We start from the raw sequence: 26,036 nt of genomic DNA, 5'->3' as shown, positions 1-26,036 counted from the left end.
CAAGACAAGTACTTTAATTCTATCGATTTTAGGGGTTCAAATGGACATCTCGTAAGCGCCTGAAGCACCCTTGAGAGGTTCCATGTCGGAAACCTATGTTGGACAGGCGTTGCTAATTGAGCCGCCCCTTTGAGATATTTTCTGATCAGTTTATTGTTTGCAAGGCCTTTTAGACCTTTGAACTCCAACACCGTTACTAAGGCTGACACCTGACGTCGCAGCGTATTAGGCCTTAACCCTTTACTTCTACCATCATGTAAGAACGCCAAGATATCTTTATAAGACGGCTTCATCGGGTCCAAATTGCGGTTCTGTGCCCACTTTTTAAAAGTCAGCCAGGTATAATGATATATTCTCCTGGTTGCTGGACGCCTAGCATGAAACATTACATCCGCAATCTCTTTGGGAATGCCAGACTCTACTAGCGCTTCCCTACCAATTTCCATGCCGTCATTTTTAACCACTGAGGATCTGGGTGCCAAAGTGGCCCCTGGCTTAACAGATCCGGAGTCACTAGCAAGGTCCATGGTTTCTCTACTGATAGTTGTATTAAGTCCAAGAACCATGGTCTCCTTGGCCATCAGGGTGCCAATAGTATTACAGTTGCCTGATCCTCTCTGATTTTGTTCAACACTTTGTTCAACAGTCGAGTTGGGGAAACACATAGAGAAGCCCCTTCGGCCAGTTCTGGAGAAGAGCGTCTATGCCTTCTGACCCTTTTTCCGGAAACCTGGACATGAATCTGTTCACTTTCTTGTTTTTTGCTCTGGCAGACAGATCCATTATTGGATTTCCAAAGCAAAGGATGATCTGCTGGAACACTTGATTGTTGATTGACCACTCTGTCGGATCCACATCCTTGTGGCTCAGCCAATCCGCCATCACATTCTGGGTGCCTTGAAGATGCTGAGCCTTCACTCCTTGGACGTGGCTTTCTGCCCACTGGCATACCATCACTGCCTCCTTGTGTAGCATCAATGCTCTTGTGCCCCCTTGTCGGTTCACATGTGCCTTGGCTGTCACGTTGCCTGTTTTGATTAGGACATACTGGTCCTGGAGTAGATCCTGAAAAGCTACCAGCGCCAATCTGATGGCCCTTAACTCCAACAGATTTATGCTGTAGGTGGACTCTGTTTTTGTCCACTTTCCCTGGACCATCTGGTTTCTGCAGTGCACTCCCCAACCTCTGAGGCTCACAATGATTGGCACTGGCTGAATAAATTTCACTCCCTTGGTCAGGTTTGCCTTCGAGCACCACCAGTTTAAATCCTTTTTCAGTCTCTCTGAGATGAAGATCATTTTGTGTCTTTTCTTGATGATCTGACATTGAAATAGTAGTAATGTCCATTGTAGTGGTCTGAGGTGTAACCTTGCCCAGGGAACTGTTTCTATGGTTGCTATCAAGAGGCCTAGCAGTTGTGCCAAGAGCATCAAGTCCACTTTTTTTGTCTTGCAAACCTTTGACACCATATCCTTCACCTTCCTCACCCTGTCTGGAGTCAGGAATACCCTGGCTTGTTTGGTGTTGATCAGAGTGCCTAAGTGAATCAGCTCTCTGGATGGTGTCAGATTGCTCTTCTGAAAGTTGATCAAGAACCCATGTTCTTGAAGTGTGCGTACTGTAACCTCTACACTCTTCTGGGTTTCCCTGAGGCTCTCCCCCCTCAGCAAAACGTTGTCCAAATACGGATAAATGTGAACAGCTCTTTATCGAAGAACTGCAACCAAAGTCACCATCACCTTGGTAAAAACTCTTGGAGAGGAAGAGAGGCCAAAGGGTAAAGCCTTGTATTTGGTAATGCTTGTTCCTGAAGGCAAATCTGAGGGATTGTCTGGAGGTTTGATGCATTGGAATGTGTAGGTAAGCTTCTTTCAAGTCTAAAGATGCCATGAAGTCGTTGACCTGAAGTGCCTGTAGAATGGAACGAAGGGACTCCATTCTGAACTTCTGTTTTATGACAAATAGGTTTAGTTCCTTTAAGTTCAGAATTGCCCTCCATTCTCCTGACTTCTTGGGCACAATGAACAGTATTGAATATACGCCCTTGCCCCTCTGAGATGTTGGAATTTTCTCTTTCGCCCCAATGTCCAGGAAATGTTGAATAGCTTCCTGTACTAAAGAAGCTTTCACTTCCTCTTTCGGTATAGGGGACGACACAAATTTGCGGGGAGGTGTCTGAACAAACTGTATCTTGTAGCCGTGCTCCACAACTGACAGGACCCACTTGTCTGAAGTGGACTTCTGCCATGCAGGAAGAAAATTCTGAAGCTAGCCTCCTATTCTGGTGTCATGCTGTAGATTTTTTGGATGCTGTATTTCCATCCCTTTGTTTGTTGGGTTGATACTGGGGTCTCTGGTATCTAGACTGGTATGGGAAAGAACGTCTCCCTCTGAAACTATCTCTCTGGGTACTTTGAGACTTGTACGAACGAAAGGACTAAAAGGATTTCTTTTTGAATTCCTTGTCCTTCTGAGAAGTTGATGGCATTGCTTTTTTCTTCTCTTTGGTCTCAGTAGCACCTTCCTCTTTGTCTAGCGCACCTTCCCCAAAAAGAAGTCTGCCTGAAAATTTTTCCGTTGCCAGATTAGATTTTGATAGGGTATCCACTTTCCAGTGTTTAAACCAGAGATTACGCCTGGCTACTATATTGCCCCCTGTGTCCTGGCTGAGAACTGCAATGCATCTTGTGAGGCATCTGCAGCAAACTGGCAGGCTCTTTTGATCTTTAAAAGAGCCCTTCTCAACCTTAGGGGGTCTGGCTCTGGATCTTGCAACAAGTCATCAGTCCAGACTACTGCCACTCTGGCAAAATTATAAAGAACTGCATCTGCCCTGATAGCTAAGGAGTTGGCTTCATGAGCTTTCTTTAACACAGTCTCATTTTTTCTGTCTACCGGATCCTTTAGGACGTTATCTCCATCTTTGGTTAGTACTGCTCCTGATAACATAGCCACTACAGGAGCATCGGCCAGTGGTATTTTTAGATCCTGCATGGTTTCATCTGGAAGCATATAAAATCTTTTGGCTACAGAATGCAAGGATATCCCACTACCAGGAATTGCCCATTCAGCTCTCATGACATCTTCAAAGTCATCAGCAAATGGGCATACTGTCAGCTTATTGGGGGGCTTCTTGAAACCTCTTGCATCCAAGTTAGCTGATCTCCTGGTTTTTCCTGAGGCCGAACTGGTCACAGTCTCCTCATAATTGAGACTTTTAGTGACCTTTTTCAAAAGTTTTTGAAAATGTTCTGCTTGAAAAAGTCTGGAGGAGACTTCTTTGCAGTCAGAATCTGTCCCTGACCATTCCCCATCCTCCTTGTCTGATGCCACTGTAACTGATGTAGCTGCTGACCAAAGATCCTCCCTTTCTGACTCTGAATGTTGAAAGGTATGTCTGTCCCTTGTGTGAAGTCTCTTTGGTCTCCTGCTAGAGGAAAAGGCTGCTCTCCTAGATCTTAAAGAGGATCTTTTTCTCTTTCTGGATCCCCTCCTCTCTCTAGTGGATGAGGAATCCATATCTTCACTTGGGCATGGAGAGGAACTGGACTCCCTCTGTCTATTTTGGGAGGATGGGAGGGACTTTTCTTGCACCCTGGCTGCAGTCTGGGTTTGTGGAGGAGCAGCTAATGACTGTGGAATCCACAAAGTCTGCCATTGTTCCCCCCCCCCCCACTCTGCCAGTGAGGGTGCTAAAAAGGCGGGAAAAACCGGCGTGCTGGTGTTATCTGCAGTCACCACATTTTCTGCTCTAGCAAGGGAGGTTTGTAGAAAGAGGGGCCCCTCTACCCCACCTCCCAGCCCAGCCACAGTTCCTGTTACAAACACATTACCAGCCTGCTCTTGTAATCTCTCAGTGCTGATCCCGGGTGTGGCTGTATTCTGGCCGGGGGGGCCGTCATGTCTCTCAGGCAGAGGGGGCGCGGTCGCCTCTGACTGGGCGATTTCTTTCCCTCCCCGCTCAAGCCTGCAGACGGAGCTGGAGAAGATGAAAGCTGCTTCCCTGAATTCAGCATAGCCGACCGTTTCTGGGCTTTTGCAGCCTCTTTCACCTCCAATTGATTTGACCTTTCCTTCCTTCTAGATTCTGCCCCCGAGGCTGTTTTCCTCTTAGTGGAGGTATTTTGCATATTCTGTTTGCTTTTTGTTTTGCAGATCAAGGAGCTCAGCTTCTAAGATCCTGCTCGGAGCTTGCAGGGCAACAGGACTGGAGGGTTCAGCCTACCATGATCCCAGAAGGCTTGCTAATTTGCATTACCCTGCAAGGAGCAGTTGGAGGCGTGACCTAACCAGTGTGGAGGACTTCCCCCACTGAAGGAGAATTCCTGCTCCTTTGAGCACACTTCCTCTCTGCTTGGCTCCAAGAACAGACAGAATGAAGACAACTGATCAGTTAAGTAGTTAGGACTCTCTCTTCTCTTTCTATACAAAGTTGTTTGTCTTCACAATATAACTATTTTATTCTTTTAAGCACATCTTTGCATATTTAAATTCTGTCAACAAAATGTAACACACTCGTAATTGGATGCCATGACAGTGAATCCAGTGTTGCTGGGCTCAGCCAGATCACCCATCTGAAACATGTACACATTAGAAATAAGCTACATCATGGAAAATTCTGTTCTATGGTTAACTGTGACATTGTTTAGGCTGATGGAGAATTGCATAGGAAAACTGGTAATAGTAAACAAAGAGTTTTTTGAAGGCATGACATCCATTTTCTTTTTGTAGAATGCCCACTGGCTCTTTAGATTATAATGAACACTGAAGAGAAGCAACTTGCAATCCTCCAAGTCCTGACCAACTAGGATCCTTGGAAAGGTTCATTATGTTATACTCTGATCTACTCTCTCATTCTATGGTGACCCTCCTTTCTGACGTGTTGGCATTGATGATGCATCTACTTGCACAAGAATGAATGTCCCCTTCTTAAGAAAGCTCACCAACATAGAATCTAATCTCTCTAAATGTTCTTTCTATATGGGTTTATATTTAACGTTATTTGATTTTAATATGCATTTTTATATTTTTAGTCTACTTTTACATGTACTACCTATCCCAACTCTATTGCACAATTTAATAAAAAGATTGTTTCTAAAAATAAAAATAAAATACGGACATATTTTTAGCCTTCTTAACCTACAAGCAATGAGTTTTAAAGAAATTCAGGGGACAGAAAACTAGATACCCCTGAGGACTTTTTTTACCGCAATAGAATTGATTAGACCCACTAAGTTTAACGCAAAGTGACATCTTCCATATTTGAAACTTCATTGACAGATTTGGTTTATGATTTCCTGACTATGATCCACCCAACAAAGCTGCCAGAAGAATTGTCAAGGTCAGGATTATAAGTGTACCTATATCTTTGTTTAGCAACAATTGTACTGCCCTTCTAACAAAGTGATGGCAAGTTAGTGTCACAATAATAGTAAATGAACGCATTCCGTTATATTCGGAGCAGAATCATGTTCTCTGCTGTCCTACAAACTGTGATGAGAAAACAAAAACCAAGAATCCCTTGACAATCTATGATATTTCCCCCATTCTTTAGTTGTACAACATTGATGCTGCACAACAGTTGTTCACCCCTGCACTTATCCATAACTTTTATGGGTTATGTAATAAAAGGCAGGAGAAAGGATGCTTGCTACATCTGTGAGGCATTATGAAGTAGCTGAAATTGTGCAGAGGAAAGAAGAAGAAGAAGAAGAAGAAAAAGAAGAAGAGAAAGAAGAAGAAAAAGAAGATGAAGATGAAGATGAAGAGTTGGTTCTTAGGAACCGTTTATGCACTGGGAACTTCACTGCCCCAGCTCTCATGCAGGAGCACAAATCGGGGATGGATGAGGTGCACTAGGCCAAATGCTCCCCCGTGTGGGTGCAGAAAGAGGTGGGGCAACCTGCCATGACTAAAACTCCAGCCTGCAGAACAGCATGAAACCTCCAGTGCATAAACAGTCTTATGCTGCTTTTCTCTACCCAAAGGAGGCTCAAAGCAGCTTACAGTCACCTTCCCTTTCCTCTCCCCACAATTGACACTCTGTCAGGTGGGTGAGGCTGAGAGAGCCCTGATATCACTGCTCGGTCAGAACAGTTTTATCAGTGCCGTGGCAAGTCCAAGGTCACCCAGCTGGCTTCATGTGGGGGAGTGCAGAATCGAACCTGGCATGCCAGATTAGAAGTTCTCACTCCCAACCACTACACCAAACTGGCTTAGGTTATGTTAAGTGCACTGCAAATGCAGAATTGAAAGAAAATCAGTTTTACCAATTTTAAGAGGGTATAATGAAAGAACAGGGTCAGAAAAATGGCCAGGATATTGCAAGCAGAAACAGAAAAGGACTTATTAGTTGCGAAGTCGTGTCCGACCCATTGCAACCTCATGGAAAAGGACTACACAGTAACAATTGTATGAGGGGAAAAAACGTGTAATGTTAATAGAAAAATATTTTTGGCATATCTTACAGTATTCCTTTATTATTGGATATATGCAAATCAATATTTTCAGTACCAATATACTGGTATATTTTAGACATGTATTCAGCATCTCTTTGTTTAAAACGTTTTGATATATCTGTAAAATTATACTTACACTGTTTTACCATTTCCAGAATTACAAAATGGAAGTCTTTTTCTCTGTGTGATTGTGTAACAAAATTTTTTATCAATGGGGTCTCTATATTTCTATTTTTAATACTAGATTTATGTTCTGATATTCTAATTTTTTATTTTCTAGTAATGGACCCAATATAAACTTTACTGCATATGCATTCCAACAAATGCACAACATTTTGACTGCTGAAATTGATCTTGTTCTCAGAAAAACCACAGACTCTCAGTATATACAGTAGAAATTCTGCAGAGAATATGTTCTGATATTTGCAGGAAAGAGGAGGTGTCCGAGTTCACAAATTAATTTGGGAGTCATCTTACCGAACTATACTAATTTAGTTCAAAGTATAGATAGTTAAATAACACTAAATACACTAACAGAGGAAAGAATAGTTTCTTTTCCAATAAGTTAGAATGTTTACTAAATTTGACTACACTTTGGTGAGCTAGAAGTGTTGCGCATATATTAATATAAGTTTGCTATCACTGGGCCAATATATAGAGGTACAATTATTTTCAATCATGTACTTAATGTTGGAATTGTTGAAATGTGGAAGAAGGAAAATAGTGTTGTTGTTTTTTAATTGTATTTCTATTCATTACTAGATAATAAAAACACTACTCATCTTGGACAACAACATAACTGCACACCAAACTCACTTCACATTCTCCTGGTTCTTGAACACACAGCATCTCTAAATCCTTCAGGGCCTCTGGATATTGCTGCAAAGAGATATGCACTTCTGAACGGCACATTCTCAATTCATGATCATCTGGAGCTAGAAGGAGAAGAAAAACATTCACAAATCATCATCATTATCATCATCATATAATCATAACACTATATTATTTTGAAGTTGCATAAGGCCAACCTAAGTGACACAGCTTGAATAAAATTCCATCGTGAAACAAAGTGAATTCTTATTTACAAGTCTGAGAGCTTGACAGTTAAACAGTTCTCACAGTTTGGTGGTACTCATTACCTGTCTCACCCAGTAGCCAGAATGGACACAGACTCTGCTGGTGCTGCGGGCGCCCCTGCTACAAGAGAAGTGAGCAACACAGCTGGTGCAGCTGGCACGGGCGGTGCAGCTGGTGCTCCGATCCAGCTGGTGGGAGCCACACCAACTGCTCCTGACAGGAGATCTTGGATTCCCTACTTGACCGACTACAGATCGGTCACTGAGTGCTCGGTCACTGCCGTGGGGTTACATTGCTCCACCCAGATATGTCACCGAACATAGAGAATGGTATGGACCAAGCCGCTACAATGAGGATATGTCCGGGTGGCCGTATGTCAAAGGCAGACAGACTCACAACTAGGCTTCTGTATTAATAGAAAGCTTTATTGGAAGTAGTTCTGAACACTCTAACGTCTGAAGTCGAAACTGATCGATACATAGACAGCAAGCAGTTATCAATGCATTTCTCCCGCCCAAATGTCCCCACTTTCTCAGGGTGGAATTACCCCTCACCTCCAGGTGCCATCCTGGGCTTCCTGCCAGACCGTCTCTGGCGTCCTTGGTGGAATCGGCACCCTTCTTTGTAGATAACAAAGTGCAGAGCAACATATGCAACTAGGTGTCACAGCAGGAGAGAATACACATTGTGTTGTGAAATAGCTCAGGGTCATAAAAGGGGTTACAAAGGTTCTACAAACACACAATCTACAAAAGATGGAGTCTCTCTGGACAACCTCGAAGCATGGCAGAGATCAGTGGGCTGATCCTCACACCGTATGGGTGACCTCGAGCCATCCCTGATGTGGAGACGGCGGCAACCCACAAAATCATCAAATTGAGGAACCACATGGAGTGGATGGCTGACTGGATCACCGTGATTGTGGACAAAAGGGACAAAGAAGCCCAGTGAGTCACCCGGACCTTCCTGGCCGAAATGGGCAGGACTTGGTCTAGGGCAGAGGCCAAAGTGGCCTGTCCAGGAGCGCCTCAACCAGGGGCTGGTGCTGCCGACCTGAGAGTGGGGGGCAGGACTGGAGCAGCCACCCCAGCCAGCAGCCCCGCAACAACCAGGAGCTCCGACAGCCCCAACTGGGAGCCCCGCAGCAACCACTTTCTGGCCCAGAATGGGACCCCCATCAGCAAGTGCGTTGCTTCCAAGTAAGGTACTACGGCTCTCCAGAAAAACTAGTCCATTTCATGATTCAGCTGCAGGGCTTTGTGATGGATTACAATTTCCTGTTCCGGGATGGAGCGGACCAGATTCGCTTTGTCGGAACTGCCTTGGATGGGGTAGCTGCTGAGTGGTACATGAGCCTGTTTGACTACACAGCTCCAGAGGGGCATGATTTTGACCTCTTCCTACAAGTCTACAGGGAGCGCTTTGAAGATCCGCTGGCGGCTGATCTGGTGGTAGAAGAACTCCACAACCTGCACCAGGGATCCATGATGGTGTCAAAGTATGTGGGAGCTTTCCAGCAGTTGGTTGCTCAAGTCCTGGAGTGGTTGGAGGCCAATTGGGTCCATGCTTTCCGGGATGGGCTGCGCTGAGGTCTCCTTCAGCAGTGCCTGGGCCAAGCGCACCCATCCACATTGATGGGTTGGATTCAGCTGGCGGGGAAAATAGAGGCCCAGATGCATATCCTGATGATGGTGGACAACTGTGATGCAGGTGAGAAGGCATCAAAGAGCCCCAGCAGCCTGTGTGGACTGAGAAACATCAGGAAGCCTTTGAGAAACTCAAAGCTCTGTTTACCTCTGAACCCATTCCACAATATGTCGATCCAACGAAGCCGTTTATGGTCCAAGTAGATTCAAGCTATGGGGGCTGTGACACTATAGAAGGAGGGGGGAATGGGCATTGGCACCCCATGACCTATATTTCAAATAAATTTAATGAGACTGAGCGTAATTGGGCTATTTGGGATAAGGAGGAGGCTGCTGTAAAATTAGCACTCTCTATGTGGCGGTATTGGTTTGAAGGGGACCCCACTCCGTTCGAAATGTGGATGGATCATGAAAACTTACAAGTGCTGTGCCAGCCCCGAACTCTGATGGCCAAGCAGATTCGGTGGGAGGACTTTTTCTCCTGTTTCTCCTTCACCCTCAAACATTTGCCAGGCAAACTGAATTTTTGGCTGATGCACTGTCACACCTGCCACAGTATGAGAGTAAGAGGGAGCCTTTGGTGGACTCAGTCTTCGGCCCCTCCCAACTGGGCTTGGTGGCAATGATGTGCAGTAAAGCAACAGTGGAAGGGCCCTCTCTCAGAGTTTCATGAAAACCCTGCACTTAGTGTGTTGTCATTATTGATGGCCCACGGTTAGAGGGGACGTGGAGAAATATGTGTGGGGTTGCTCCACGTGTATCATGACTAAAAACCCCGTGGACAAACCTAAGGGGTTGCTACAGCCTCTCCCATCCCCAAGCGGACCCAGGAAAGAAATTTCTATGAACTTTATCATGGATTTGTCCCCTAGCCAAGGAAAGACTGTGATTTGGGTTGTTGTTGATGCTTTCTCTAAACAAATCCATTTGATCCCCTGCACCACCATGCCCCCAGCCACCAAGCTAGAGAAGGAGAGCATTATCTCAGGAGCTGACTCAGGAGCTGACTGCTAGCTCCACCTGCTGCTGAGTAAGCCTTTGTGCTATAAAAGGCTCTTGCTTGCCAAAGGAGGCAGTCTTTGGAGGAGCTGGGGGGAAAATAGTATTATCTCAGGAGCTGACTGCTAGCACTGGGGTAAACTGAATAAAATGAAATTCAATAGGGACAAATGTAAAGTTCTGCATATTATATACCAATATATGATGGGGGAGACTTGTTGTGGCAGTAGCATGTGCGAAAAGGATCTAGGAGTCTTAGTAGACCATACATTGAACATGAGTCAGCAGTGTGACTCGGTGGCTAAAAAGGCAAATGGGATTTTGGGCTGAATCAAACGGAGTATCGTGTCCAGATCAAGAGAGATAATGGTACCGCTTTACTCTGCTCTGGTTAGGCCTTACTTGGAGTACTGTGTTTAGTTTTAGGCACCCCAGTTGAAGAGGGATGTTGACAAACTGGAACCTGTCCAGAGGAGGGCAACAAAGATGGTGAGGGGTTTGGAGACCAAGGCGTATAAAGAAAGGTTGGGGAAGTTTGGCCTGTTTAGCCTAGAGAAAAGACTGAGAAGGTATCTGATAACCATCTTCAAGTATTTAAAAGGGTGCTATATGGAGGATGGAGCAGAATTGTTCTCTATTGTCCCAGAACGAATTGGATGAAATTAATTCCAAAGAAATTCCATCTAAACGTCCGGAAGATGTTCCTGACAGAGCGGTTTCTCAGTGAAACAGGCTTCCTCGGGAGGTGGTGGGTTCTCCATCTTTGGAAATTTTTAAACAGAGGCTAGATAGCCATCTGACAGAGAGGCTGATTCTGTGAAGGCAAAGGGGTGGCAGGTTACAGTAGATGAGCGATAGGGATATGAGTGTCCTGCATAGTGCAGGGGGTTGGACTAGATGACCCGTGATGTCCCTTCCAACTCTAGTATGCTATGATTCTATGATTCCCTGTTTATTCATTACGTGTATGAACTACATGGTTTGCCAGTTCGTTGTTTATCAGTTCCTTGCCATGTTTTCGTGGGAGCTTTTGAAATCTTTTGGGATGGAGCAGGCACAGACTTCGGGGTATCATCCCAAGACCAATGGACAAACTGAACAGATCAATCAGGTCCTAAAACAGTACTTCGTGTTTTTCAAACGATCAACAGATGGATTCGGTGTCTTTACTCCCTCTGGCTGAGTTTGCATATAATAATGCATTCTGCTACTGGACTGTCCCCTTTCAAAGTAGAGTATGGCACAGACTTCTACGTGCTCCCACCTGGACTCCGACTCCTGAATGTCCCGTGGATCTGAAAACTTGGGCTAACCATATTGCAGCTGCCTGGCCAGCCATTGTTCAAACCCTTGAGGCAGCGAAAGAGAGTTATAAACAGCAGGATGATAGGAAACGCCGCCCTGCCCCGGAGTGGAAAGTGGGGATCTGAGATGTCACCAACCTTCCTGGAAATTGGGTCCCTTCAAGGTTGTGAGGGTGATTAATGCAGTGACTGTGGAATTGGAGTTGCCTAATGTTATGTGGGCTGCCACCCCTCCATCAAAGGCTGGCGCACCCGTGTCAACCCTTCCTGACACTCCTGAGCAGACCCTGGCACCAGAGAGAGAAAAGCCAGGTCAAGCCTTGCAAAGCATAATGGGAGAGCAACTAAAACCCACTTCTGGCTCAGAAGCAGGACTTGGAGTTAGGCTTCCCCCAACTTGCTTGCAAACAAAAGAGGAGTTTGTCAGCACACCTGGCAAGTACAGAGAGACAAAGGCACCCCACCCAAGACTCCCCTCCAGCCAGCCAAGCACATTGTCTTGTAAGGGGAACTGGCCACTCTCTTTCAACACCAAATCTAATCCAAGATTTGGTCTTTGTCTTTTCCCTTACCACTATCCCCAGGCACAAGCAATCATCCAGGATTTGCCAGAAATGGGCCATCAGCCCTTCTAGACAGGAAATATTTCTTCATATTCCCAGCAGCTAGTTTCTTTGTCTCAGCAACCCGTTTCTTTGTTGGGACCCGGCTCCAGCCATCAAACTCTTTGTCCAAGCCCTGAACAAGGTAGGATCAGCCCCCTATCACCTCAGGTCACAAATTTCCTTTAAATATTGGGCTCCCACAGCCACAAAATGCAGTCAGTTTCCAGGCTACAGAAACTCTGTCCGACGTTCGTCTTGGTCCCTCGTCCGTCGCCCCAAATTGCTTCCCTGGACCTCCGGAACTCTGCTCCACCCAGAAGACAGGTAGATATCACATCCAATCAACCCTTAGTATAGGTTCCTCCCCTATAAGTCTTTTCCTTGTGTGCTAGTGGCTAGGAATGTACATTTCTATGCTAGAGTGTGCATGTGTTGTCTTTTGTCTAATTAGTGTGTGTTAATAAAATCCTTTCATGTTTAGATCATTGTCTACCTTGGTTCTATCTCAGTGACATAATTACCCAGTAAACTGTGCAATACAAGGTCCCACGTTACGCCACGCTGCCTCTTGCTAGCTCTACTAGCTGATTCCCCACAACTAAATTTAGACACGTGTCCTTACAGACACGCATTTGGCGTAACAGATCTGGTGGATCACGCGGGCAATTGCCCCAGGGCTTTTATTCCGTGGTAAAAACAGAGGTGCAACTACCTCGGTTTAAAACCTCGGTGACGTAGGGGAAAAGTCTCTGAGTTGAACTAGTGGCTTTTGTTGTGTGAGTGTGTTTGCCAATTGCTGTTGTGTGAATTCTGGGTGGGCTGTTTTCCGTTCCCCTCCTTCCCTTCAGTACTGCAAAGCCTGTTGGCCGTGGGCTAAAACGGTGTTCACTTGGAATTTTTGTTGTGGGTTTTGACTGTCACTCTGTGGGGACCCCACATCTTTCAGACCCACTGGTTGTCTCCCGCCACAGTAGCGTGTGATAGGGAACCCCGCCCTCACGCATCTGACCTTCGCTAAGGCAGAGCTGAGGTTTGCCCTTTCATGTGCTGTATATACCATGAATTAGGGCTCCTCTTCCTCCTCTTCTGATCACGAGCTGTAGATACCGTGAATCAGTCGAGGTTTGCAGGTGCTCCTCCTGACTTCGGGCACTCCCGTTAAGTGCAGGGCAAGAAAGGACACCGTGCCAACCCCCCCCCTTTTTTTATGTTTCCTCCTGTTCATGTGCTGTATATACCGTGAATCAGGGCTGGTGCAGGCTGTAATCATTCTGCAGAGACAGAGGACACAGGCCTGGTCTTTCCTTTGCTGCATACCGGAGCTCGGTGCCAGCAATCTTTGGGTTAATTCTTGGGTGTGTTGCCTGTAGGATTTCCCCTATCTCTTTGAGTGTTTGGGTAACTGCTGTCATAAGGGATGGCTGCAAAGATTGTTCTTGCTGAAGCCTTTCAGAACAAGGACAGGGTAGACCAGCTGACCAAGTGGGTCATGTCAAAGGGGCGCAACCCCTGGAAACCTGGGTTCTTTAAAGACCCAAATCCCCTGGAGAAACTTACAGAGACTTTTCAGTCTTACTGTGACTCCAGGAGGCTGAAACTGGGAAGTGTGAGTACCCACGCTGCCTGGGGTCTCTACACTGCGCTGCAGGACAGTGTGGCACAGATTAGAGAACTCCAAACAGCGTTGGAAAGTAAAGATCTTGAGAGAGAAATCGGGGAGCGAGATGCTGTAATTAGCAAGCTCCACCAAAAAATAGAACAGTTGCAAGGAGAGAAATTTGACTTGCTCGTGGACAAAAACCACTATGCAAATCTGGTACAGGAGAAAGATCTCCAGTGCCAACAGGCTCTTCTGAGAGCAGAAGAGGCCTCTGCTAAGGTGAAAGAATTGGGCAAGCTGCATGATCAGGCACAGAGTGCAGCACAATTTCTGGCTAGGGAAAAAGCAGCACAAGTCTCAGCCATAAGCCATGATGCGTGCCGCCATGAAATTGAAAGTCTGAAGCAAAAATTGGGGCTTCAGACTGCTCTCATTGCAACTGTGCACCCCGAGACGCTCCCTGCCCTGCCAGACCTGTCTCACACAGAGCAGGTACTGCCAGCAGAGGCTGTCTCACATCCGCCAATCCACCTTGATTGGACGGAAACCCCCACTCCGGTCCATCCTGTCCAGCATGAGACAGTCCGGAGGCACATGGCAAACGGCCGTGTCGAGGTTACCAACCAGGAGAGAGTCATGATTTGGAAGCCTCATGAAGTGAAGGCTATTGGTGACCAGTTGGGCCCTCTCAACAGGGACACTGGCGTGCAATGGCTGTATTCAACCCTAGAGCAGTACCCCACTGCCAGCGAGGAGGATCTATGCCAGTTGGTAAGGGTGTGTGCTACTGGACCAGACGCACAAGCCTTACGGAATGGCCTACTCCAACGTAAAATGGCACAGTTAGGTCCAATGAATTGGGCCCGTGAAATAGCCAAGTTGCTATGGCCGGGCCAATCAGCGGAGCTACTGTTCCTCATGGACAAGCAAGGCCCGGATGAGAACCCTGAAAGCTATTCAAGCCGCAAGTGCTTCCTTGCGCAGTTAGCTGAGAAGGTTCAGGCAAATGCCCAGGGTATATGGAACTTTAATGTAGACAATTTTAAGACCCCGTTCTACAATGGTCTCAACACCAGAACAAAAATTGCTATAGGCTTGTTCAACCCGACCAACGTCACTTGGTATGCGCTCAAGGAGAAGGTACGGCTTGCTGGCGACCTTTTCCGTGAGGCGGCCTATGCTCAAGGTTCTCGAGTCAAGCATCCCAAGAAAGGCTCCCAGGAATCAGTGCAGGCGGTCACTTATGCCAACAGTGGCCCCCATTTGAAATGTAGAAGAAACAGGAGACACAGCAGCTTTGGAGCAGGGAAAAACCTCTCTGGCCAAAGTGCAGAGTTTTCCCTTGGCACCCAAACTGCTGTGCCTCCCCCAACACCTCTTGGGAACCCTCAGCAGGCAGTTCCCTCTGCCCAGAATCGGTCTCAGCACCCGGAAACCTTCCTAAGGAGATACTTCTGGGCCGGGCTCAAGGAGGCCAGATTGGACATGGCCCAGTTCAACAGGCAGCCTCTGAGAAAGCTAGCCCTTGCCTATGGGAAGCTTACTGCCCACTCGGCAGAGCGCCCACAGCCACCTTCCCCTGCCCAAAACAGGGATAAGACACAGAGTGGTTTTTCTTATAGTAACTTCCCCCAGAACAATCCCAAACCTAATAGAGATTCTGCCTCTCAGCAGCAGAATAAAATTAGTGACCGGATTTTTCTGTGGCGGGAACTTAGAAATACTGGGGCAGACATGACCCAGTATGATAACCAGCCTACATCTGTGCTCATGTGTGCCTTTGTGAAGGCCATGAGGAAGAGGAAAACCAGGGAAATGCTCAGACCTGAGCCAGAGATGGAGGTAAGAACTAGGCCCACAGAAATTTCTTCTGAATCCCCTAAGGATTGGCAGAAGGAAATAGAGAAATTTAAAACTCTTACCCAGAAACAAGATCTAGAAATTAAAGATCTTAATGAGAAAAACAAGGAATTCCAGGGTGAACTTTTAAAAGTAAAAACACATTTGCAAAATGTGCTGGATTTCCAAAGCCACACAGATAATAAATTGAAAAGAAAATACAGCAGATCCAGCAACCCAGCTTCACCTCTTGTCTTTAAAGAAGAGAAAATATTCTCAGTTCCCACATCTCAGAGTCAGGAAGGAAACCCTGCCTCTGAACCTGTACAGAGTTCCAAAATCCAAGTTCACAATAATTGTTCAACATGTGTGCTTCCATTTTTACTTTTAAACCTCCAAATTTTAAATTTGGCTGCAATTGGTAGAGCCTCCACTGATAGTTGCATTCACACTGAAACAGCTACTATTTTGCAATCTTAAAACAGACTCTCTTTGTCTAACTGCCTTCCTAGGCACTCAGGCCTATGACTCATGCCTTGCTCTCCCCCAGGGAAGCAAATAATCTACATAACTAAGGAACTTTAACAGCACAGAAAGTATTCTTTCTTAAATCAGGAAAGGAAGAAGTTTTGTTGCTTTAAAGACCGACTCCCACCTCAGGGAAGCAAGGGGGGGAAGTCACAGATCCTCTTTGGGAAATGCGTCCTTTACAGATTTTTCTTCCCTTTTACATTTTGTCTTTTTATTTTTAATTGGCAATTAGAACATATTCTTTTTGTCATTTTTTTTGTTTTGAATTAAAATCTAGCTTATCAGCCAGCCAATAAAGACCTTCTGCCCATGCACAGGAACAGTCTTTCCCTTTAAGGATACCAGGTTGCTCTGCCTAAGAATGGGAGCATCTGGTTGAAGTATTTCCATTGTGTCCAGTTCAAGGAATGGAAAGGACAATCGGACAATCAGGAGGATTGCGCCACTGAAGAGCCCCCGGAGGTCAAACCTCCAGCCCCCACCACAACAGTGGTGGTCAAACAACTCTCACTGAGCAATTCAGGAGAGCCTGCTTTGGAAGGTGTAGCAGAAACCTTCCTCCAGTTTGATCCAGGGTAAAGGAAATAGGGACAAAGACCTTGCCCGCTCTCGGACGCGAGGGGGGGAGAATACCTTACACAGCTAAATAAATGTATCCATCTGATTAGCCCCAATTGGCATGGATGCTTCCCTGATGGATGTAGAACTGATGCCACCTCTTGACTGGCCAAACCAGTCCAAAATTCTCTGGATATTGTTGTAGAAGTACAGCACTCCATGAACGCAACGAGTGAATGTTTCCCTGGCACTTGCATGTGCGCAGGCTCACTCTATTAATTTGGCCCTAGTCACGAACTAATCAGACCTAAATCTGAGGGCCACATTAAGTAAAGCAGTTCATGATGGCAACCCTCATGCCGAATGAAGCTGCCCTATTTGATTGGTGGGCTCTCTTGCATGTCAAGATCGAGCCGGGATTGCTCCGCCTGTTCGTGGTGACAGTAGTTCCACAGGAATTTTTCCAAATTCACCCTGTAGTTCTTCTTGGACTTCTAACTCAGTCCGGAGACATTCTCTATGTTAGCCACTGGGCTAGGATCTCTCTTCTATGGGTTGGCAGACAGTCAATGTCCAAGGTTGCCAATACCGGAAGAAATAAGGCCTCATCTGTGACAGTGAAGCCCTAGAGGCACATCACCCGTGCCTTGCCCACACCAAAAACTGATCAGGAAAAATGCTCTTTTGGACGTGACCCAAGAGCATAATTCGGCCATTGGTTATCACCGGATCCAGCCCATGGCACCATTATTTAATCACTGTTTCTGTAACATGTACTCAATCCATGAATGGGTCTTCACTTACACCGCTCTCCTCTGGACGAAGCAAGAGCTCCCATATCTCTCCTGTCATCCTGGGACTTGGTATGGAACCCCTCCACAACCTCCTCATGCATCCTGCTCTTTAGAAAACCCTGGAAGCAGTGAAAGCAGCTGGAGACGCTGCCATCCTGATCATCACTGATAACGGTAACCAGATCTCCACTTTAGCCACCAAGATTACTAACTTGGGACATCACCAGTGGTAGGAATCCCTCCTAAGATGGTCGAGCAATGCTACCAGTGCCATCAATTTCAAGATGCACCCCATCATCATCCTCATCTGCCAGATCACCCTGGTCATTTTCTGCCTCTCCTGCTGGGCAAAGGGACAATTCAACAGACTGTACCTGATTGCCTCGTACCCATAATGGACCCTTGGTCTACTCTGCACCATCTACTGGCTGCTACTGAAATTCACCTCCTGACCTGGAGTTGGCTTTGAACTATTATGCTTCCTGCTTTTCCCCTGCCTGGGTATTCCGGGAAGATACCTCCTGCAGCCCCAAGGACTATGGACTCTGCTGTGAACTGTTTTCTGTCTTTCACCAGCATAGACAGGATCCCTCCGTTCCACTGCATTTTTCTTGCACAGCTGTGGACCTGCATCACCTACAGCTGCCTTTCCTGTCTACCAACTCAAGATGGTGATGGAATAAAAATTCATCTTTGATTGGAAAAATTTTGACTCTAGCCTACACATGGACTGGACTGACTAGCAGCAAAGCAATTGCAGCTGCTAGCGCTACCGGATTGGACATTTGATTTAAAGGGAAAGATGCCTAACCTCTTTCCCTCCATGAGAATTATGTATTTTATTTCATTTACTGTTTTTGTATTGTTGTATTGATGTGTATGTGTGTGTATTTCCCATTAGGATTTAAGCATTTTAATGTAATTTTAATTAATGATATTTAGAATAATGTTTTATTATAGATTGTATTTGTAAGGTAGATTGCTGCCCGCATGTTAGAAATAACTGCCCAAACCTGTCATAAGGAAAAAGATTCAGTTTTCACTTTGCCAGCACATTTCCACAGTCACCTAAAAGGGACCAGCCCTTAGCTCCTAATACTATATTTGCTTTTAATTTGGCTTTGATAGAGTAGGAAGTTTTTCTAGTGGCAAGAACTGGAAACCTACCTCACCCTCCCAAAAGTCTTTCTGACTATTTTCTTTTGTGGACAGTTTATCTTTGCTTACATGTGTTTTGGTCATTTGTGAACGTTCCAAAGAGTTCCACTCTTTGTAGTTCCCAAATGAAGGGGGGGATTGTTATGTGGGCTGCCACCCCTCCATCAAAGGCTGGCGCACCCGTGTCAACCCTTCCTGACACTCCTGAGCAGACCCTGGCACCAGAGAGAGAAAAGCCAGGTCAAGCCTTGCAAAGCATAATGGGAGAGCAACTAAAACCCACTTCTGGCTCAGAAGCAGGACTTGGAGTTAGGCTTCCCCCAACTTGCTTGCAAACAAAAGAGGAGTTTGTCAGCACACCTGGCAAGTACAGAGAGACAAAGGCACCCCACCCAAGACTCCCCTCCAGCCAACCAAGCACATTGTCTTGTAAGGGGAACTGGCCACTCTCTTTCAACACCAAATCTAATCCAAGATTTGGTCTTTGTCTTTTCCCTTACCACTATCCCCAGGCACAAGCAATCATCCAGGATTTGCCAGAAATGGGCCATCAGCCCTTCTAGACAGGAAATATTTCTTCATATTCCCAGCAGCTAGTTTCTTTGTCTCAGCAACCCGTTTCTTTGTTGGGACCCGGCTCCAGCCATCAAACTCTTTGTCCAAGCCCTGAACAAGGTAGGATCAGCCCCCTATCACCTCAGGTCACAAATTTCCTTTAAATATTGGGCTCCCACAGCCACAAAATGCAGTCAGTTTCCAGGCTACAGAAACTCTGTCCGACGTTCATCTTGGTCCCTCGTCCGTCGCCCCAAATTGCTTCCCTGGACCTCCGGAACTCTGCTCCACCCAGAAGACAGGTAGATATCACATCCAATCAACCCTTAGTATAGGTTCCTCCCCTATAAGTCTTTTCCTTGTGTGCTAGTGGCTAGGAATGTACATTTCTATGCTAGAGTGTGCATGTGTTGTCTTTTGTCTAATTAGTGTGTGTTAATAAAATCCTTTCATGTTTAGATCATTGTCTACCTTGGTTCTATCTCAGTGACATAATTACCCAGTAAACTGTGCAATACAAGGTCCCACGTTACGCCACGCTGCCTCTTGCTAGCTCTACTAGCTGATTCCCCACAACTAAATTTAGACACGTGTCCTTACAGACACGCATTTGGCGTAACACTAAGATTTATAAAAAGTTCATCCTGTTTTTCATTATAGCCTTCTCAAGTAAGCTCCGCCTCTTGATCAGTGGCACCCTGCCTCTGCTGATCCCATTCCCATCTTTGTTGACAAACCAACGCATTATGAAGTTCGGCAAATCCTAGATAGCATCATGGCAAGCTTCGGTATCTGGTGGACTGGAAAGAGTTCCTCATGGGGGACAAGGAGTGGGTGAAGACGGAGGATGTCAGGGCTCCCAGGGGGTTCCACCAGGCAATCCCGTTGAAGCCTGCCCCAGCTGTCAGTAGTTGAAGGGAGGAATTGGTTGGAGGGGCAGACTGTCAGAATCCTCTGGTTTCTGCCATGAAATTTATGTTCTGGGTCCATCAGACTGGTTTTAGCCTTTCTGTAATCATGTTGGAATTTGTAACCATTTTCATATTCAGTCTTCTTGTTAGATTAGGCATCTACCTCAAAGTCAGTGCTTTCTGCCCAGTTATCTGTGCTGGCAGGGTTCCTGGACTCTGCACCTGGGTTTTATGGTATTATGTCTTGCTTGCTACTGTGTATCTAATGGCTGCTGGAGGGTGGGAAACTGGGGGTCTATCTGTACTTTCCTGATCTGAATTTGCCAGAACTGTCTATGATGTCCTACGTGACACAGCTTGAATAAACTTCCATCTTGAAACAAAGTGGAGTCTTATTTACAAGTCTGAGATCTTGACAGATTTCTGGCTGGCATGGCAAGTTGCCAGGTAGAAGAGGAGCCTGTCCCTGTAGAGGCCCACTGCCATTAGTTCCTGGGTGGGAGAGTAGCCAGCCCCAGCATAGCCCCACTGTAGTGCGTTGCCTCTTGGCCAGGGGGGGGGACAAACTCCAAGTCTGCAACACAGCCGAGAACCCCTTGCCCCCAACGCCAGCATCTGCACAAGGCTGCCTCCTACTTGGAGGAAGCCCCTTGAAGACAACCTGCCACCTCCTGGCCAGACCTCAGCAGGGGGGGATGGACTTTATGCCCACAAAACTGCACTCAAAAGCCATCAGCACCTTCCCAGGCCTTACTCCACCCCCAGGGAGGCTGGCAGCCATGGGTGCAGCCTTGCTGCACAGAGCCACCTGGCTGCACCTTTCCAACCCCTCCCAGCTACTGGTGCAGCATTCACTCAGAACCAGACACATCTGCATCACCTGTGCCTTTTCCACCCCTGGGGGAGCCACCAGGCATGGGCACGGCATTACCACGTGAGACTAGGGGTGCTTCATGCCACCGGCTCCCACCTGTCTGACTCTCCCAAGGGGTTCTTCCAACCCAGAGGAAGGTTGAAGATGTGGCCAAATCCTTCCTGCATGGGTCCTGTCATGCCACAAGTCGCCCGTGCCACCACGTTGCATCCTCTGGCCTTTAGGGGCGGAAGGTGCAGGAGCTGACTTTACTCAGAGCCAGCCATGCCCCGAGCTGCCTACGCCTCTTGCCTGCTTCCTTCAGCTCCCAGTAAGCTGGTGATGAAGGTGGGGCCAGCTCCCACAGGACAACCTGCTGCCACCTGCTCCAATACTTGCCATGGTCCACCACTCTGCTTCAACAGTGGGGAGAGTGCAGCCTACCTCTTGGGGCATCGAAAACCCTAGGGCAAGGAGTGGGGAAAGGTGCCTAGCACTCATGGTATTCCTGTGTACAATGGGTTTTACTGCTAGTAATAATAATAGTCAGATTTAGTGGAAAATGGATTGCATCAGAATATCATGGGGAACCTTATCAAAAACTTTACTAAAATCGGGGTGTGGCTAAAGATGTTGTCCTGAGGGAATTGCAGTGCCAGAATCAACAAGGGTGTACATCAAGTAACAGATGTAAGCAACAAAGCTGTCCAAAGTCCAACAAATTAGGAAATTAGTAGCACTGCTATTGTATGTGAAGGGTCCTTTAATTAGTTACAGTTCTCCATTAGTCAACATAACCGCCTGCCTAAACTCAAGCCATTCCCCATATCCCTAGATCAGTACCCACAGTCTTCAGCTAGAAATCTACAATAAACGCTATATGGAAACACATTTATAGTTATGTTATAACCCCCACTCTGCCACAATCACATAGCTAGGCTTGTTCTCTTTTTCATTAATTACCATACATACTTGAGTATAAGCCGAGTTTTTCAACACATTTTTACACTGAAAAAGCCCCCTTCTCGAGTATATATGGTAATTTATTTAAACAGCCTGCTGAGGCTAGCCAATCATTGCAATGCATTTTGCATTTGCAATGCTGAGGAAATTAGCCTACAGGAAAGCATGTTTTGGGGAAAAAACATTTCTTGGCTAAGCATAGAAGGTATTTTCTTTTTGACAATCTTCTGTGTTTGGCCAGGAAAGTATATAAGGCTAAGGGTCTACTTACCTGCCTTCTGTTGCTGGCCTCCTGGCCTGTGCTGAACATTGGAGGGTTTGGGGGGTGCTTTCTTCTTTTATCTGAGGGGCAGCATTGTTTGACTTTTCTTCTGGGGCTTTGTTTCTTTTAAAAGTTACAATACAATACAATACAATACAATACCTTTATTGGCATAAAGCAGATAAGCAGGATAAACAAAGTTAGTCAGGATACGTCAGACAGTTTAAATTTAAAAACCGAGGACAGAAATTCAGCCATAATAAAAGTGACGTCGGCATCCTTATCACTCAGTAAAAATTGGCAAAACAGGTCTCTTGAATGGTTTCTCCATTTTGGTATAAGAGGTATGATATGCCTTCTCTGTTCAGTGAACAAGGGACAATCCAGTAAGATGTGTTGGATGGTGTCAGGAGAACTTGATTCACAGGTGCATAGTCTGTTTTCGAAGGGGATCTTGGCAAATCTCCCTTGTAATACTTTGGATAGAAAGGAGTTAAGCCGAGCAAGCGAAAACGCTCTGCGATGGAGGGGATTTGCCAAGTTATGGAAATAAGCCGGCATTATCCCGTGCTTCACTTGGAGACCAAGCGCACAGGGAGAGCAGATTGCTGGCACAGTGGGATGGATTTTTTGAAATTCCTGATCAAGTAGCCTTTGTTTGATCTGGTACATAATGGAGGATTCATTCAGAGATAAGATGTAATCGTAGTCAATGCCAATTTGTTGGAGTGTAGTCAGGATGGTAGAGAACCATTTAAATTTAAAAGTGTCTCTCAGTAAACAGGCCAATAGACTATCTGATCGAACCCTAAAATGCAGTTTTAGCCAATATTTAAAGGTGAAAATCCAGGCCTTAGTTTTGAGAAGATTGTGTCCAGTTTCAAGACATAAAGAGGAGTAAGGGACGCAATTTGGAGTTCTCAAAATCTGCCGGAAGAAGGCAGACTGTAACCTCTCTATGTTTTTGTTAAAACCTGAGATCCACAGAGGGATACCATATAAAATTTGGGGAAGAATTTTAGAGTCAAACACACGACAGACAGCTGGGACAAACTGGGGAAGTGACCATGTCCTCATAGAATTCCTTTTGAGATGGGGAGCCAAGGAAGCTTGTAGCCAGACGCGGATGTTGGATTTCCATAGGGCAAACTTTAATAAACTCAGAGACATGATGAGTGTCATACCATGGACGAGAATGCTGGAAGGGAAGGGAGCATGTGAAGGGTGGGCGCTACTCAAACAGGAGCTATTGCATGCTCAATCAATGACTATCCCAGAAAGACGAAAACACTGCAAGAGCTCTAAGAAGCCTATTTGGATGAACAGAGAACTTCAAGGGGAACTAAGAAAGAAAAGGAAAATGTTCAGGAAATGGAGGGAAGGACAGAGCTCTAAAGAAGAGTACCTACAGGTTACTAGGCACTGTAGATCAATCATAAGAAAGGCCAAAGCTGAGAGTGAGCTAAGATTGGCCAGGGAAGCCCATTGTAACAAGAAAAGATTTTTCAGTTATGTGAGGAGCAAACGTAAAGTAAAGGAGGCAATAAGCCCACTGTTGGATGCGGATGGACAAACTCTAACGGAAGATGCAGAGAAAGCAGAAAGGCTTAGTGCCTATTTTACATCTGTTTTTTCCCACAGGTCAAAGTGTTTAGGCACATCTAGAGATGGCCATAGCTGTCTGGGTGGCAGGTTAACATGGATAGAGAGGTTGTCGAGAGGTATTTAGCTGCACTGGATGAGTTCAAATCCCCTGGTCCGGATGAAATGCACCCGAGAGTACTCAAAGAACTTTCCAGAGAACTTGCACATCCCTTGTCCATCATCTTCGGAACCTCTTTAAGGACTGGATATGTCCCGGAGGACTGGAAGAGAGCAAATGTTATTCCAATCTTCAAAAAAGGGAGGAAGGATGACCCGGGAAACTACAGACCAGTGAGTCTGACCTCTGTTGTGGGGAAGATAATGGAGCAGATATTAAAGGGAGCGATCTGCAACCATCTGGAGGACAATTTGGTGATCCAAGGAAGTCAGCATGGATTTGTCTCCAACAGGTCCTGCCAGACCAACCTGGTTTCCTTTTTTGACCAAGTAACAGGTTTGCTGGATCGGGGAAATTCGGTTGATGTCATTTACTTGGATTTTAGTAAAGCTTTTGAAAAGGTTCCCCATGATGTTCTGATGGATAAATTGAAGGACTGGAATCTGGATTTTCAGATAGTCAGGTGGATAGGGAATTGGTTAGAGAACCACACTCAAAGAGTTGTTGTCAATGGTGTTTCATCAGACTGGAGAGAGGTGAGTAGCGGGGTACCTCAGGGCTCGGTGCTTGGCCCGGTACTTTTTAACATATTTATTAATGATCTAGATGAGGGGGTGGAGGGACTACTCATCAAGTTTGCAGATGACACCAAATTGGGAGGACTGGCAAATACTCCGGAAGATAGAGACAGAGTTCAACGAGATCTGAACACAATGGAAAAATGCGCAAATGAAAGCAAGATGCAATTTAATAAAGATAAGTGTAAAGTTCTGCATCTGAGTCAGAAAAATGAAAAGCATGCCTACTGGGTGGGGGATACGCTTCTAGGTAACACTGTGTGTGAACGAGACCTTGGGTACTTGTGGATTGTAAACTAAACATGAGCAGGCAGTGTGATGCAGCGGTAAAAAAGGCAAATGCCATTTTGGACTGTATCAACAGAGGCATCACATCAAAATCACAAGATGTCATAGTCCCATTGAATACGGCACTGGTCAGACCACACTTGGAGTACTGTGTGCAGTTCTGGAGGCCTCACTTCAAGAAGGACGTAGATAAAATTGAAAGGGTACAGAGGAGAGCAACGAGGATGATCTGGGGCCAAGGGACCAAGCCCTATGAAGATAGGTTGAGGGACTTGGGAATGTTCAGCCTGGAGAAAAGGAGGTTGAGAGGGGACATGATAGCCGTCTTTAAGTATTTGAAAGGTTGTCACTTGGAGGAGGGCAGGATGCTGTTTCTGTTGGCTGCAGAGGAGAGGACACGCAGTAATGGGTTTAAACTTCAAGTACAACGATATAGGCTAGATATCAGGAAAAAAAATTTCACAGTCAGAGTAGTTCAGCAGTGGAATAGGCTGCCTAAGGAGGTGGTGAGCTCCCCCTCACTGGCAGTCTTCAAGAAAAGGTTGGATACACACTTTTCTTGGATGCTTTAGGATGCTTAGGGCTAATCCTGAATTGAGCAGGGGGTTGGACTAGATGGCCTGTATGGCCCCTTCCAACTCTATGATTCTATGATTGCCTTTAAGGAAGAAAAACCAGTTTAGATGGGTAATGGAACAGTTAGCCTGCAAAGTAATCCTATTTCTGTGCTTGGTCCAGTGCAAATTATGTTGGAAGGTGATTCCTAGGTATTTGAAACATTTGACCTGCTCAATTTTATGACCACCAATGCGCCAGTTTGAGGGAGACCACTTCTGTGCAAAGAGCATCACTTTGGTTTTTTTAAAGTTTATCGATAGGTCATTGAGTTGGCAATATTTGTGGAAAGCATTCAGATATCTATTCAGACCAATTCTGGAATGGGAAAGCAAAACGGTGTCATCAGCATACAGAAGAAGTGGGATTGGCAGTTTATCTAGCTTGGGTGGATGACCATTTATGAGTCTTAGGGTTTTTGGGAGATCATGTAAAAAGAGATTGAATAAGTGAGGAGCAAGGACGCAGCCTTGTTTAACTCCTCTCAGGATGGGGATTTGATTAGTTAAATGACCCTTTTCAGTCAGTTTAACCTGACAGGTATTGTTGGAATGGAGGTTCACTAGAAGTAGTAATAGGCACGAATCAATATTAAGGTTTTGCAATTTTCTCCATAGTAAACACCTGGAGATAGAATCGAATGCACCCTTGAGGTCAACAAAAGCTACATAGAGTTTCC

General features: G+C 45.8%; 1 protein-coding gene across 4 annotated transcripts in view; it reads right to left on the bottom strand.

The window, feature by feature from the left end:
- The window catches only part of LOC143832287 (LON peptidase N-terminal domain and RING finger protein 3-like), a 133,847-nt gene that overhangs the window by 91,127 nt on the left and 16,684 nt on the right, over positions 1 to 26,036 (bottom strand). For all 4 annotated transcript variants that reach the window (XR_013229184.1, XM_077326497.1, XM_077326496.1 and 1 more), the window contains exon 2: positions 7,276 to 7,394. Coding sequence is in view for 3 of the 4 variants with exons in the window: in XM_077326497.1 (XP_077182612.1) it covers positions 7,276 to 7,394 (119 nt within the window). In the remaining variant the exon portion in view is untranslated. The remainder of the gene's footprint in view (positions 1 to 7,275; positions 7,395 to 26,036) is intronic.

The sequence above is a fragment of the Paroedura picta genome, chromosome 3, assembly GCF_049243985.1.
Source record: "Paroedura picta isolate Pp20150507F chromosome 3, Ppicta_v3.0, whole genome shotgun sequence".
NCBI lineage: Eukaryota > Metazoa > Chordata > Lepidosauria > Squamata > Gekkonidae > Paroedura > Paroedura picta.
Note: the sequence above shows the minus strand (reverse complement) of the source record. Positions and strands in the feature narration are given on the sequence as shown.